The sequence below is a fragment of the Hordeum vulgare genome, chromosome 5H (assembly GCF_904849725.1).
Source record: "Hordeum vulgare subsp. vulgare chromosome 5H, MorexV3_pseudomolecules_assembly, whole genome shotgun sequence".
NCBI lineage: Eukaryota > Viridiplantae > Streptophyta > Magnoliopsida > Poales > Poaceae > Hordeum > Hordeum vulgare.
The window spans coordinates 130,494,527-130,509,479 of NC_058522.1; the positions used below are offsets into that span (position 1 = coordinate 130,494,527).

General features: G+C 45.6%; 1 protein-coding gene across 1 annotated transcript; it reads right to left on the reverse strand.

Moving 5' to 3' along the window:
* Nucleotides 1–9,308: 9,308 nt before the first annotated feature.
* LOC123398066 (syntaxin-132-like) lies at nucleotides 9,309–12,886 on the reverse strand. The gene is made up of 13 exons (XM_045092575.1): nucleotides 12,572–12,886; nucleotides 11,819–11,935; nucleotides 11,646–11,702; nucleotides 11,266–11,314; nucleotides 11,073–11,161; nucleotides 10,856–10,929; nucleotides 10,717–10,759; nucleotides 10,400–10,460; nucleotides 10,276–10,301; nucleotides 10,103–10,180; nucleotides 9,946–10,026; nucleotides 9,795–9,860; nucleotides 9,309–9,683 (listed from the first exon to the last, which is right to left on the reverse strand). Exons 1-13 carry the CDS (start codon nucleotides 12,587–12,589, stop codon nucleotides 9,522–9,524), a joined length of 921 nt encoding a protein of 306 aa, XP_044948510.1. The 5' UTR covers nucleotides 12,590–12,886; the 3' UTR covers nucleotides 9,309–9,521.
* Nucleotides 12,887–14,953: the final 2,067 nt, after the last annotated feature.

The following is a 14,953-nucleotide window of genomic DNA, read 5'->3' on the forward strand; positions in this document are numbered from 1 at the left end:
AGATATCTCTTAATCCAGTGCAACATAGTAAGACCAGGCATATTGATATACGTCATCATTTCATTCGAGATCATATCAAGCAAGGAGATATTGAGGTCCTCTTCATCAACACTCAAGATCAACTTGCCGATATTTTCGCCAAACCTCTAGATGAAGCAAGGTTTCACAAGTTAAGGCATGAGCTAAATATCATTGATTCAAGTAATGTAGATTGAAACCAGGCACACCACACCTCACTCATCATTATATTTGGCTCTAGGTGTAGGCATGGATATAGGGCGAGTGTTGTTATCTCAATGAACTTCTCCTCCCCCTGTTATGCATAAATTGATCAAGTCTTTCACATTAGCCATTGTTGATGGCACTTGTGCTTCAAAGACGAGTTGTGGTCATGAACTCAAGGATAATTCTTCGCGGTGTCATGTCATCTATCTCAAACATTGGTGGCTTCGGCCACTGCCCTCTCTTCGTCAGAAGATTCAGTTCTGTGTTCCGGTGTGAACGTGTCTCTTCTTATCTTCGTTTGGGTTTTCTCTGTTTTTTCCTTGTTCACTGTCCAAGTTCAATTCCTTTTTATTATCGAGGAGAGTAGAGCAAGTTTTCCAGGGTGTTTTGTCAATAGGGGCACGGTACTACCCCCCCAACACGGTAGTAAAATTTTACTACCGCTGGGCGAGCGGTACTACCGCTCAGCAAGCGGTACTACCACTCAGCAAGCGGTACTACCGCCCCTAGCACGGTAGTAAATTTTTACTACCGCTGGGCGAGCGGTACTACCGCTGGCCAAGTGGTACTACCGCAATGACATCGGTACTACCGCGCCGCCACGACCTTAGGGGTTACTTTAGGGTAGGGGGCAGTTCTTTCCCCCCCCTTACCCATTCATCCCGTGTCCTTCTTCCTTTTCTCTCTCTCCTCTCTCAAGTTGCTTCCCAAGGGACTCACCGGATCTCCATCTCGGGCCACCCTTCTCCGATTTCGTTTGGTGGGATCCTCTCCCTCGTGACATGGACCTCGGTACTACCCCTCGTTCCCTTCATTTTTGGCATAGTTTTTGTTGAATCTAGGGTTAGGGGCATGTATGTGTTCTTTCCTTCATGGCACCATATCCTCTTGCTAGAAGGATTGCGGAGTTCTTGGGTGGTAGATATTTCATGTAGTAGGGTGACTTGTGTGTTGGGGTCCTTAGTAGTACCAGATCTGATAGTTCCATTGTTAGATCTGGCACCCTGCCTCCCGTGTGGTACTACCGCTCCTCCTCGAGCGGTAGTAAAATTTTACTACCGCTCGAGTAGCGGTACAACGGTAGTAAAATTTTACTACCGCTCCAGCGGCGGTACTACCGCCCTTCCTTTAACACACACATTGTACCCTCTCCTTTTTGGGATTTTCTGTTGCATATTGATCTTTGCCTTGACTTCTTGTGTCCTTTGTGTTGTGTTTGCTTTTTGTGTGTCATAGGTGGTGTCTCCAGGCGCTCTAACCCACCTCGGGATGCCAGTTCCAAGCGTCCCCGCTCATCAGATGTCCCCGAGGGTTCTAAAGCTCCAAAGCGCAATTTTAAGAAGACTACTCAGAAGCCCAAGAAGAGTGTTGACTGGGATGCCATGCCACTTGCAGAGTTCAGTTCCCTGGAGGTGACATGTTCTAGACTAAGGACCAATTTATTATTTATGAACATGTCATCAAATCGAAGAAGAATATGTATGTTCCTGTGAAGTGGATTGATATCAACCATCTGAAGAAAGACCCTGCATACTTTGATGATGCTCTGTCCATGGTGGAACAGCTTCAGATTGAGGAGCTCAATCACTTTTCAGCAAGATTTTGATTATGAGGTAGTGGCCCATTTCTTTGCTACTGTTCACTTTCACACTGATGGCGACCGCACCATGACCTGGCTGACAAATGGGGAATTACTGTATGCTAAGTGGAAGGACTTCATGGACCTTCTGAATGTCCAGGATGAGGGGCTTGACCACCCAGTTGGCTTGCACCCACATGCTAACCCTACTGCTCTTGCAAAGGAGAAGTTGCTGCCATACAATATTGTGAAGGAAACCCCATTTGGTGAGGTCTCCTACGTTATGAACCTTTTTTTGGATGTCATGCACCGTATTTTTTGCAACACACTGTTTCCACGAGTTGGCAACAAGTACCAGGTCTAAAAGGGCGGACTCGCTCCTCTTGATCACTGGATGTCTCTCATGTTATGTGGAGTGAGCTGTACTCCGCAGTCTTCAACCGTAAGGTCCCAATCTACGGTCCTTATCTATTTTACCTAATCAAGATGACATGGGCCAAGGCATTTCCAGCTATTCAGTTTCTTGCTCCTAATTGGATTCGACATGAGCCCATCAAACTGCGCCAGAAGGACAAATGGGCCAACACCACAACTACACCTGCTGCCCCTAGGGATTTTGATGAGGATGTGGCTGCTGCCGAAGATGGGTCTGTTCCAGAGTCACGTGTGCCTTCCTCTGCCGATCCGCCATGGTCCAAAAAGCTCACAGATAGGATGAAGACCCTGTTCTGCATGCAGGCCAAGGGACATTACAGGACCCATGTCGCCGAGAAGGAGAGCCGTCAGTGTGACAAGCTGATCATGAGGAAGCTTGACGTGCACATCTCCAGTGGGTCCAAGCGAGAGATCACACCGGAGGCCGAGTGGATGCAGAAGAACAATCTGTAGTGGGCTGCGTCTGACAAGGACTCTAAGGAGGAGACTGAAGACCAGAGAGATGAGGATTGTGTTCGGGAGGAGGCCAAAGACTGATGTATGTGTTCTCTCGAGTTCGAGCTACCACCTATGTCGTAGGTGTCCTCTCTTCCTTTTTGGCGTCCCGATGCCAAAGGGGGAGAGAGTGTAGGATTTGCTCGTTTTCTCATTTTCGTGGTTGATTTATTTGTTGAACTTTAGTTGCTTCGTTGGTTGTCTTTGCTTTATGGGTGAAACTATGAGACGTCAAACTTTATCATATGGTGTGAGACATATGCCATATATTCCCTATCTTTTGTATCATTATTATCTAGTTTATTAGTAGCTTGTGAGTCTTATTATCTTGTGCCTTTATCTTCACGTTCACATGCTATGCCTTGCTTCCATACACAATGTTTATTCTTTTATGTTGCAAGGATTGCTTAGTCTAAAATCTAGGGGGAGTGCTTTTTCTTTGGTTGTGTGTTGGTATGCACACATCCAGGGGGAGCTTGTCTCTAGTTTGTAGATTTTGGGTTTTGCATATGCTTTCTCTATATCCTTTTTGTGCAAATCCTGTATTGTCATCAATCCACCAAAAAGGGGAGATTGTTAGGGCATATTTCTCTCTAAGTGGTTTTAGTGATTGATGACGGACTAATTGTGTGCATTGAGCATTTTAGATAATTCATATCTAGGCACAAGACGATTCGATGCCCCTCGAAATCTCTCAAAGACAATTGCTTTCTACGTTTCTCTTTGGTGGATTTGATTCGTAGGAAAGCCGTACTATTAAGAGGGGGTCCACGTCAGAAAGGTTTGGGTGGAATCATCACGTACACATTTAGTGCACCACCTTTTCCTTGCTACAATGGAGCTCCATCCCTATCTTTGATGCTTATGCAAAAGGGCCAGTGGTAGTACCGCTCTAAGAGCGGTAGTAATTTTTTACTACCGCTCCATGAGCGGTACTACCGCCCTCGCTGCGGTAATAGTTTTTTACTACCGCTTCGTCGGACTTTTTCGCATACTTTCCCCCCACAGTAGTAGGCATGGTAGTATTTTATTACTAGCGTGGTTGGTGAGATGCAGAGCGGTAGTACCGCTCTGGGAGCGGTACTACCGCTTGGCTATTGTTGTGGTGGGTGGGTAACGGTTGGATTTTACCCCCCCACACACTATATATATAGGTGTATTCTTCCTCTAGAAGCTCACCTCTTACCTCTCCAAGCTCCATTGTTGCTCCATAAGCTTATTCTTGCCCGATCTCTCTCCCTAGCCAATCAAACTTGTTGATTTTCTAGGGATTGCTTGAGAGGGCCTTGATCTATACTTCCACCAAGAGATATTTGATTCTCCCCACTAATCCCTTGTGGATCTTGTTACTCTTGGGTGTTTGAGCACATTAGACGGTTGAGGTCACCTCGGAGCCACATTCCATTGTGGTGAAGCTTCGTGGTCTTGTTGGGAGCCTCCAAGCTTTGTGTGGAGATAGCCCCAACCTTGTTTGTAATGGTCCGGTCGCCGCCTTCAAGGGCACCAATAGTGGAATCACGTCATCTCGCATTGTGCGAGGGTGTGAGGAGAATACGGCGGCCCTAGTGGCTTCTTGGGGAGCATTGTGCCTCCACACCGCTCCAACGGAGATGCACTTCCTGTCAAAGGGAAGAAACTTCGGTAACACATCCTCTTGTCTCCACCGGTTCCACTTGCGGTTATCTCTTACCTTTACTTTGTACTTGTTATTGTTGTGGTGTATTCTTTGCTTGCACTTGTTATCCTTGTAGTTAGCATCATATAGGTTGCTCACCTAGTTGTTCACATAGAGAACCTTTTGTTGCAAACGCTAATTTGTTAAGACAAGCTAAAAATTGGTAGTTGCCTATTCACCCCCCCCGCCCCCGCTCTAGTCAACCATATCGATCCTTTCACTATTCCTTCCTCACAATCCTATAGCCAAAGCTCTCCGTGGACTATAACTGAAATATACTAGGTAAAAGTGTTAGTCCAAGAGACAATGTATGTTGTCATGAATTATCAAAACCACCAAGGGAGCATATGTGCTTTCAAGAGAGAACCTTGCTACGAGATTTCATAAAGTATACCAAGTGTAGCGAGATAAATCATCAATTAACAGAACATAGTAGCGATGAACACGTTTCAAATCAAAGGGAGCAGGACCCCACACATAAGAATGAACTAAGTAAAAAGGACGTTTAGATATTGACTCACTTGTAGGATATGGTAATTGAGTTTGTTTGCCAAGTCTACAACCATTACAATGTAAAGATACATCTCCAGAGACAGACCCTAAGACACCCTGATGCACCAACGACGACAAGCGGGCACCACATAGGTGACCACGTCGATGATGCCACTCCTCAAAGGTCATAGAAGAGGAGGCAACAAGTGCATGAGAACTCGCAGAAATGGTGGCAACAGAAGGAACATGAAGCCAGTCAACCTCCCAAATACCCTCCGACTCATGGCACCGAGGGCCAACACCAACCAGGGCCTTGGTGCAGAGATTCTGAATAGAGCAAGAGTCGGTATCAAGCATTACACGACAACCAAAATCAGTAAGTTGGGTAGTGGAGAAGAGGTTCAGGGTAAGACGGGAAACATGAGAAACACTAGGAACAGAAAAAGACGGAGTAGAAAGGGTGCCACGACTAGCAACAAGAATTGGCGTGCCATCGGCAATGAGAACATTAAAAAGAGAATCAAGAGATTGAAGAGAAGACAACGCGGAAGAATCAGAAGACATATGAAAAGAAGCTCCATAATCCAGAACATGCGAAGGTGTACCTAACTATGTAGGTGCCGATGGTGATGAAGGGGTGGGAGCAGACACGAAGACAGCGGAACCCGTTGATGAAGAGCCAGAGGAAGCCAGGAGGCGCTTGAGCCGTATAATGTTCTGGTCAGTGAGTGATGGAGTCAAGGAAGATGCACGAGTCCCACTGGAGGAAGAGCGCCTCTGGTCTCGCTGTTTCTGGCGACAATTAGACTTTGGGTGACCTGGCTTAGAGCAGTAGCCACAGAATGCATCACGGTGCGACCGACCCTTCTCAGCATAAGGAGGGTGACCCATCCCCCGTGTGGGTGTGGGCAGGAGCGGTGGTGCAGTGGGACGATGATACGTCCCAAACGTATCTATAATTTCTGCTTGTTCCATGATCTTTTAGGTGACATTGTTATATGTTTTGCTACACTTTTATATCATTTTACACATATTCGGACTAACCTACTAACTCAGTGCACCCAGTGCCAGTTTCTGTTTGTTGATGTCTATTTTGCACGGGCTTTTACCCAATTTTCTGAAGCCCGAAAAATTCCAGAAAAATATATAAAAAATCAGCGAAACGGAAGCTTTCGGATCACCGAAGATGGGCCACAGGGGGTCAGGGGCCTCCCAGGCGACCTGCTGGCGCGGCCAGGCCCTAGGCCGCGCCAGGAGGCCGCCTGGGTGGGTCCCACCTCCTCCGATGCCCTCCTTTGGCCTGTATTTAGAGTCCCAAGAGGAAACCCTTGCAGACTTTCTGGAATCGCGAATTTCTCCATCATTCCCCCGCCGCAACGCTTTCGAGATTGGGAGCGTGAGGAGACCTCTTCCCAGCACCCTGCGGGAGGGAGGATTGACCTCCGGGAGCTTCTCCACCGCCATGGACGCTTCCCGGACGTGTCGTGGGTAGTCCTCCTTGGACCATGAATCCATGACCAGTAGCTATGTGATGTCTTCTCTTCAATCTTGTGCTTCAATGGTTAGTCCTTGTGAGCTGCTATACATGATCAAGGCATCTATGTAATTCTCTTGCTATTGCTATGCTCGGTTTGTTGGGAGCCGATTGATTATGAGATTATGTTCAGATTGTTATGAGTTATATATTTGATTATCCTTTTATATTATGTTCCTTAGTGATTCATGCATGTTCTCTGTTGCTATTTATTGTTTTGGCCGAGTAGTAGATTGTAACTCCAAGAGGGAGCGTTATGCATGATTGTGGGTTCATGCCCCTCGATGTCTAGCTTGAGTGACAGAAACATGATACTAGGGGATGTGCTTGTTGCCACCAGGGAGAAAACAACTGTGCTTGTGACCACGGTTGCAAGGATTGTTTACCTTACGCATAGTTCGTTAATGCAGTTGTCCGTTGCTTTGAGTTTACACTTTGGGTGGGGCTCGCAACTTAATACCGGAGAGATGTTATGGATAGATATCTCATGGTGGATGATTAGTAAGTAGATGCTGATGAATAAATGGTGTACTTGTCTTGGTGTACTGCCCATTACTATTGAACCTCTAACTATCAAGTAACATAATTAGCATTGCGGTGCGATCATAACTCTGTCAATTGCCCAACTTTGATTTGTTTACCCAAGCATAGTTGTTTATCGTCTTTTGGGAGAGAGACATCACTAGTGAACATCATGTGACTCCGGTCCATATCACCATCACTATTTACACCTCCATCATTTACTGCTTTCATTTACTTTTCCGTTGCAATCACTATTACTTTCTCGCTTGTGTTTTGATCCTTTGCAAACTACAAGGCCGGAGAGATTGACAACCTCTCTGTACTCGTTGGGAGCAAAGTTATTTGTTGTGTGTGCAGGTCCACGTCTTCTGCTAGCGCCAGCGTGGAAGACACCTACTTGTTGAGCCTAGGAGTCCTCCTGGTTCGATAAACCTTACAGTCCCCGTGTAAGGGAAATCTGCTGCTGACTACATCTCCACCTTCCACTTGGGGTAACCAACAAGGGGCGAGAAGTATATCCATCAACTCATCATCAGACGAGCAGATGACACAGGAGCTCGGACAACCAACACAGAAGGAACCGCAAGCAACCCAGCAGAACGAAGGCGGGTCTCCTCAGCATGAAGCTCAGCAAGTACCTCTGAGATAGGAACACGACCACGATCAAGTAAGTGAGCATGCCGAGGCTCAAACTCGGAATGGAGGCGAGATAAGAACTCATGGACAAGCTGAAACTCCAAGTCGGACCACATAGTCTGACAACAACTACAAGTTCCACAAACAACTGTCCGAAGAGAGTCAAGCTGACACTAGATGGCGGAACTCTGTGTGTAGAACTCATCAGTAGAAGAGTCACCTTGTTGAAGAGTGTGCTCCTGATGCACCACAGATAGGTAGAGAGCATCACCAGAGGGCTGATAGCGCTGACAGAGATAAGACCACATTGCTGCAACGGTGCCGAGACCCATGAACTCCGAGGCAAACTGATGGAGGACACTCGCAGTGAGAACATCAACAACCCGAGCATCATCATTGCACCACTGAGTGCAAGCAGACAAATCATCTCGGTAGATAGAAAGAGCATCTGAATAAGATGATACCTGTTGATCATAAGCATTGACCGCGACATCATCGAGAGCCTTGGCTGCATCCCGATCAACCTGGGAAGCATCAGCAGCCAGAACAGGCGGCACCGGCGGGGTAGGAGCCACGGGAGCAACAGGGCATGGCGGACAGGGGAGCTCACCAGAGAGAACGCCCCACAACAGAAGCCCGCGCATGTGAATACGCATGAAGCCCACAAACTCAGCATAGTTGGTGCCATCAAAGATCATCGAGCACCGAGGAATAGCGACATAGCTTGAAGCAGATATGTTGATCTCTCTTGCTTTTCTTTTTTCTTTTTTTGGCACAGCCTACCCAAACCGGTCCCGATCTGGATCAAGCCTGAGCGGAGAGCGAGACGACAGCCGGTAGAGGGCGGCAACGGCGGCAGCGGCTAGCAGGCGAGCGCCAGAACGGGTGCCAAAAGGGAGCAGCCTCGGCCGGACGAGAGCAGGAGGCAGCCGGCGTCGAGGCAGAGCAGGGGCTGCGGCCGGCCCGCGAATCCAGGGGCGGACGGGCGGAAGGGGGACGGCCGCGGCCGGACGATGGCCGGCCGGCAACGGATCCGGGCGAGGCCGAACGTGCGACGGCCAGCCGGCGACGGATCCGGGCGAGGCCGAGCGGGAGACGGCCTGCCGGCGGCGGATCCTAGAGAGGTCGATCGGAAGACGGACGACGACGAGCGAGTCTAGGCAGGGGCGGTCGGAGCTAGGAACGGCGACTAGCAACAGCGGTGGCGATGGAGGTGGAGAATGCACGGAGGTGGAGCATGCGGGAGGAAAACCTTGGCATGTGATACCATGTTAGAGAATGAGCAAATAAGTGGCCAAAAGCCAGTATATATACATGTGGTAGAAGTGCAAGAAACTCCTTATACAATGGGGATATAGAGAAAAGGGGCTATACACATCTAACATATGGAAATAATGATCTCTATTTAACCGTGCCAAGAAAAAAGGCAGCGCTCGGATATCTCTTATGTGGAGAAAATTTAATGGTTGGGTCTTCTTAATAAATTTGTGTATAAAAGAACAAAGATGGCATTGTAGCACAACTACTCTTATCACAATGTCATCATTTGGCAGCTTAGAATGACCCTCGGTTTCTCTTTTTCTATAGTCAGTCCTGAGATACGTCGTACAATCGTTATCACGACACAGATAGTGGACACCCATTCCCCCGCAAAAAAAAAAGGAAAAAGATAATGGACACTCATTGTGGCCACAAAAGGGAGAAATGCAGACAAATGCTGGAAAGACAATCACATGATCAAACTGAATTTTGTTATTCGAACCACAAAGTTCACACCCCACCAAAAAAATAACGAGAGAATATACATGACGGCTCCAGCACCATATGGCATTGGCGTATACACAACAAAGACTATACAATGAACATCATATGAAATATCGTATATCGTCCTAGCATAGCATGATGCTTCTTTTCGTTCTTTTTCCCTGCTACTTCTTTGCCCACGGTTTCAACGAGAGGACGATGACGAGTACGATGATCAGCAGGATGATGATTGCTATGCAGGTCCATTTCCGCGAGTTTTTCTGCAGGACCCTCGCCTTCTGAAGGAGGTTTGTTCCAGTCTGAACATGATGTACTGCACCTGTAACCTGAGGCAGCAGAGAGATGATGGTCAGAAAAAGTCAGGAACAAGATGAAGCTTGCAAACAAATACTACGGTGCTAGAAAAGAATTATATGAAATGGACCAATCTTCCCCACCTGCTCTTCGATGTTGTCCAGGATCTCACCTTGCGTCTCAACCAGGACCGACAAATCGAGGAAAATCTGCATTTGGAGGATACCAGGTGAACTGATGCCCAGGCTTTAAATTTCCAATTCTGGAAGAGTGCTCATGCATTTGGTCATTTACCTGCTGCAGCTCAAGGAGCTTTGTCTCGATCTCTTTCACCGTGTCATGCCGCTCCTGGATCTCTTGGAGTGTGTCAAGCACCTGCGAATGCGGGAAAGTCAGGTCAAACCATGCATTGCTGATGGCACAAGAACTAAACAAGGCAAAGAGTTATCACCCTTCCACGCCCTTGTTCCTGAATAGCTCTTTCAAAAATTTGCTCACTGTCTCCTGTTTCTATCAGCTTGTCAATAGTCTGAAAAAAATCGACACGATGTTAGCAACATACAGTATGCGGATTCGCTTAGCGATTGTGGCTTGAAGTAAATGAGAGTACATGGATATTTATACCTCTTCATCAGCGCGCTCGCCCGTTACTGCTCATTGGAAATTTGCAGAGTGAAAAGATTAAACAAGTCAGCTCAACTGAAATGCAAAAGGGTTGGCGTTATGGTGAGAGTTAAGGGCAACAGACCGGTGAAAACACGCCGCTCTACAACTTCCCTGTACTCCATCTGGATTGCTTCTCTTAGTGTCTGAAAATATATTTCATAACATGCTCATTTACAAGTACCATGTATGGTCATATATAGTAGTATAAACTGACATTTTGAAGTGCTTTTCAAGCTTTATCAGACTAAATCTTAGACAGGCCACAAGTACCAAAGGCGATTTGTGTTTAGCTTTCGCGTTTTCGAGACAACATGGGCTATTTTGTAGCAGCAGTTATGGTCTATACGCAAGAAAATAACATGTTTAGCAGGTAGACTGTGTGCAAGAGTAAATGCATACCTGAAACTCTGATATGCGATCTCTCAACCTCGTAGTCAATGTACTGCACATAAGATTATTATTAAGTGGGACCAATCATGCAAAAACTAGAATAGAATTGACAAGAAAAACAAGCAAGAGGATGACAGAAGGAACATACATAGTCATTGAGGTCCGAGATCGGTCCACACCTGATCCCTTGCCAAAGCCCGGCTTTCCTCTGTTTGCAAGATTCTTGTAAAGCAAATCAGAGGAGCGTGTGATTAATATAGTGGAGAAATGGATACATCAAATCTATGAGAATAGCACAATACTATTGGATTACCATGCGTACTTCTCATGTATTAGTTGGTAAAAGTTAGCGCAAATTAACTCACCTCTTTATTCAATTGCTGTAGTTTTGATTTTGCGAGCCGTGCAACCTTTGTCACTTCGTTAACATCCTTCTCCATGCGCCTTTTGATATCTGCAACTCAGTAAAAAGGAACATATTGGAAAAAAATGTGGAAAAAGGGGGAAAATGTTTGCCCTGTCATGTTTGAAGAAAACAATGAAAATTGCATATGGTACCTTTCATAGCTGATGCCTTAGTGACAACTTTTGATTCCTCATTTGAGTTCTACATAAAGATCTAAGACTGTTAGAGAGATGGATGTCATCATTGTTCAAATAACCGTTCAATTAAACTTATTTGGGGGAAAATAACATTATTTAAAGATCAACTTATTTGCATTATTGTTATGATGGAGGCCGGTACACTCTGAATTTAAAGGAAACAGCACTTGATTGGCATCGTATAGGCATATGGCCATAGGTGACACTTGACAGTATAGAAGCCACAAACTGTGAAGTACAGTACTACTGAGGTTTGGTGGTCCAAACTCGTATAGAGACCCTAATATTTGAACTTAGGTAAATTGAACAACTCCAATTTGGTACTCTTTACTCACCTGAAGATCCTTGAGTAGTTTTGTCAACGTCTCAAGCAACTTCTCAATCTCCCTGACCTGAATGTCATAATAACAGAGTTCAAATCACAAGAAGAAAATCATGCCACATGAATTCTACCGGCTATGCTCACACAGAAGGAGACTCGAAAATACAGAAAAGGAAAAGGATGCACCTGTTCAAAGAAGCCATCCAAACCCGGCTGTGCGGTACCTGATACATCGCCTTGCAAACCTAGCTCAATATCAACATTCCCCGGGGGGCGTTCCTCCTTGTTGAGCTCAAACGAATTCTGTTAAATTGGCAAATGTAACTGTGGAATTACTTTTCAGTGTTATAAAGGCAAAGACAGTATAACCTTTTACCCAAACTCACCGTAGAGCAGTTAAAAAAACTCACTGAAGAACAAATTATCTCGAATCAGGGCATGTGGAAAGAAATTACTGAAGCTTATTTTTGTTTTACCCTCCACGCAGAAAATAAGAGATTTTTGGAAACTTATGTTCTCTTGAAGAGTATATCAACGTGTACATGAAAAATGGTGAACAAAATTTAGCAGTGCAAGCGCTTTCTCTTGGCCTTGAAATTTCCCGTGTCAACAAGATACTCAATTCCACGAAAGATCTAAAGACTGAACTTCCAAAAATAAACACCTAAAGTGTTTAACAAACATCAACTCAGCTCAGCAGTGCATCTAGTTGGAGTCGGGACACAGTTTAAGGCCGATCCAGTCACGAACTAATCCTAAAAATAATCCAAGTCTTGACATGACAATTCAGTAAATCCTCCCAAGAACTCAAAGTTGGCTAGAAGAAAACAAGAACCGCCAGAGCAGAGCAGGAACTCTTAATTTCACATTTACGCCGCCAAACCACCACAAGAATCACCGATTAACACGAAGATAAACAACATGGGAAAGAGATCGCACCGAAAGGAGGTTGCGCATCCTGGCGGGCGGCGACCGGCGACCGGCGAGAAGCCGCGGAACTGCTCCACGAAATCCCAGACAAATTTCGCGGGGAAAGGGAGACGGGAGAAGCGGGCGGGTTCTTGGAGACCGGAACAGATCGGGGAACCACGACTTTTATTACCGGTGATTTTTGCGTTGAAAGGAAGGAAGGTTCGCGTCTGGAGACGAAACAATCAAAGGGAGAACTCGTCTGAGGTTTATTGCCTGCGAAAGGAAGGAGAAGCGAGGCTTGTTGTAAGACTTGGCATCCGCTGTGGCTCAACACAACACCAAACACCATTTTTTGGTGACTAATGGATGCTGGGTAAGGGTTTCTTTTTCTTTTTTTCTTTTAGTTTCTCTTCTGTTGACACAGATGGGTCTAACAAGAAAAAAACTTTTTTCTTTGATGCGTAATAAGATAATCTAAACATACACTAGGTTCTATCATATAGCAAATCAACGGAGGAAATGATAATTTTCGAACTAACGTAAGAAACCATACATTATGTGAGATGCCCTCTTTCTTTATTGCACCTTATTTTAATTAATTTAATCATAGCATACTTTTATATGCTTGGGAGTATTACCTTCAAGTGAGATTTAAAAGAGCGTTATATCGACTAAAGGGGTTGAATAAACGATTTTATATGAATTCGTCACTCAGGAATTTCCCTGTGAGGAAACTGCTCGGTCACGAACTACGTGCAGCGGAATAATTATGCGCGCGTAAGTGAAACACAATAAAAACATAGTCATCACGATGAAATGAAACATACACTTAGCGCGAGTAGCGTGATCAGGATACGCAGGTGATGAACAAGTGAAGTGAAGAATTTAAGATGAGGAAATTGAGAAAGTCTTCAGTCAAATTATTCAATTAGTAAAGATCAATTTTATGAACATGTGATACGTCCCAAACGTATCTATAATTTCTGCTTGTTCCATGATCTTTTGGGTGACATTGTTATATGTTTTGCTACACTTTCATACCTTTTTACACATATTTGGGCTAACCTACTAACTCGGTGCACCCAGTGCCTGTTTCTGTCTGCTGATGTCTTTTTTGCAGGGACTTTTACCCTAATTTACAGAGTCCCAAAAATCCCGAGAAATATATATGAAAAACAGCGTGACAGAAGCTTCGAGAGGTACCAAGGTGGGCCAGAGGGGAGCTAGGGCCTGCCCAGGCCGCCTCCCTGCGCGGCCCCCCTCCTGGGCGCACCACCAGGTCGCTTGGGTGGGGCCCACCTCCTCTCGTGCCCTCCTTCGGCCTATAATTACCTCTCCGAGAGAAAACCCTTTCATCGGATCCAGAATCGCGAATTTCTCCATCGTTCCCCCGCCGCAACGCTTTCGAGATTGGGAGCGTGAGGAGACCTCTTCCCGGCACCCTGCCGGAGGGAGGATTGACCTCCGGGAGCTTCTCCACCGCCATGGACGCTTCCCGGACGTGCCGTGAGTAGTCCTCCATGGACCATGGGTCCATGACTAGTAGTTATGTGATGTCTTCTCTCCAATCTTGTGTTTCAATGTTTAGCCCTTGTGAGCTACCCTACATGATCAAGGCATCTATGTAATTTACATGCTGTTGCTATGCTTGGTTTGCTAGGATCCGATGGATTATGAGATTATGTTCAGATTGTGATGAGTTATATATTTGGTTATCCTTTTATATTATGTTCTTTAGTGATTCATGCATGTTCTCCGTTATTTTTTATTACTTTGGCCGAGTAGTAGATTGTAACTCCAAGAGGGAGCGTTATGCATGATTGTGGGTTCATGCCCCCTCATGTCTAGCTTGAGTGACAAAAACATGAGACTAGGGGATGTGTTTTTGCCACCAGGGAGAAAACAACGGTGCTTGTGACCACGGTTGCAAGGATTGTTTACCTTGCGCAAAGTTTGTTAATGAAGTTGTCCGTTGCTTTGAGTTTACACTTTGGGTGGGACTCGCAATTTAATACCAGTGAGATGTTCTGGATAGATATCTCAAGGTGGATGATTAGTAAGTAGATGCTGATGAATAAACGGTCTACTTGTCTTGGCATACTGCCCATTACTTTTGAGCCTCTAACTTTCTTGTAGCATGATTAGCATTGGGGTGTGTTTATAATTCTGTCAATTGCCCATGTGTAATTCGTTTACCCAGCACAGTTGTTTATCGTCTTTTGGGAGAGAGACATCACTAGTGAACATCATGTGGCTTGTCTCTCTCCCAAAATACGATAAACAACTATGCTTGGGTAAACAAATCACAGTTGGGCAATTGACAGAATTATGAACCCACCACAATGCTAATTATGCTACTTTATAGTTAGAGGTTCAATAGTATTGGGCAGTAGCCAAGACAAGTAGAGT

Coding starts and splice junctions, on each gene's coding strand:
- LOC123398066 (XM_045092575.1), bottom strand. Junction 10,760..10,855: donor TCTCGGACCTCAATGACTAT/GTATGTTCCTTC, acceptor TCTTATGTGCAG/TACATTGACTACGAGGTTGA. Junction 10,027..10,102: donor AGGAACAAGGGCGTGGAAGG/GTGATAACTCTT, acceptor CCGCATTCGCAG/GTGCTTGACACACTCCAAGA.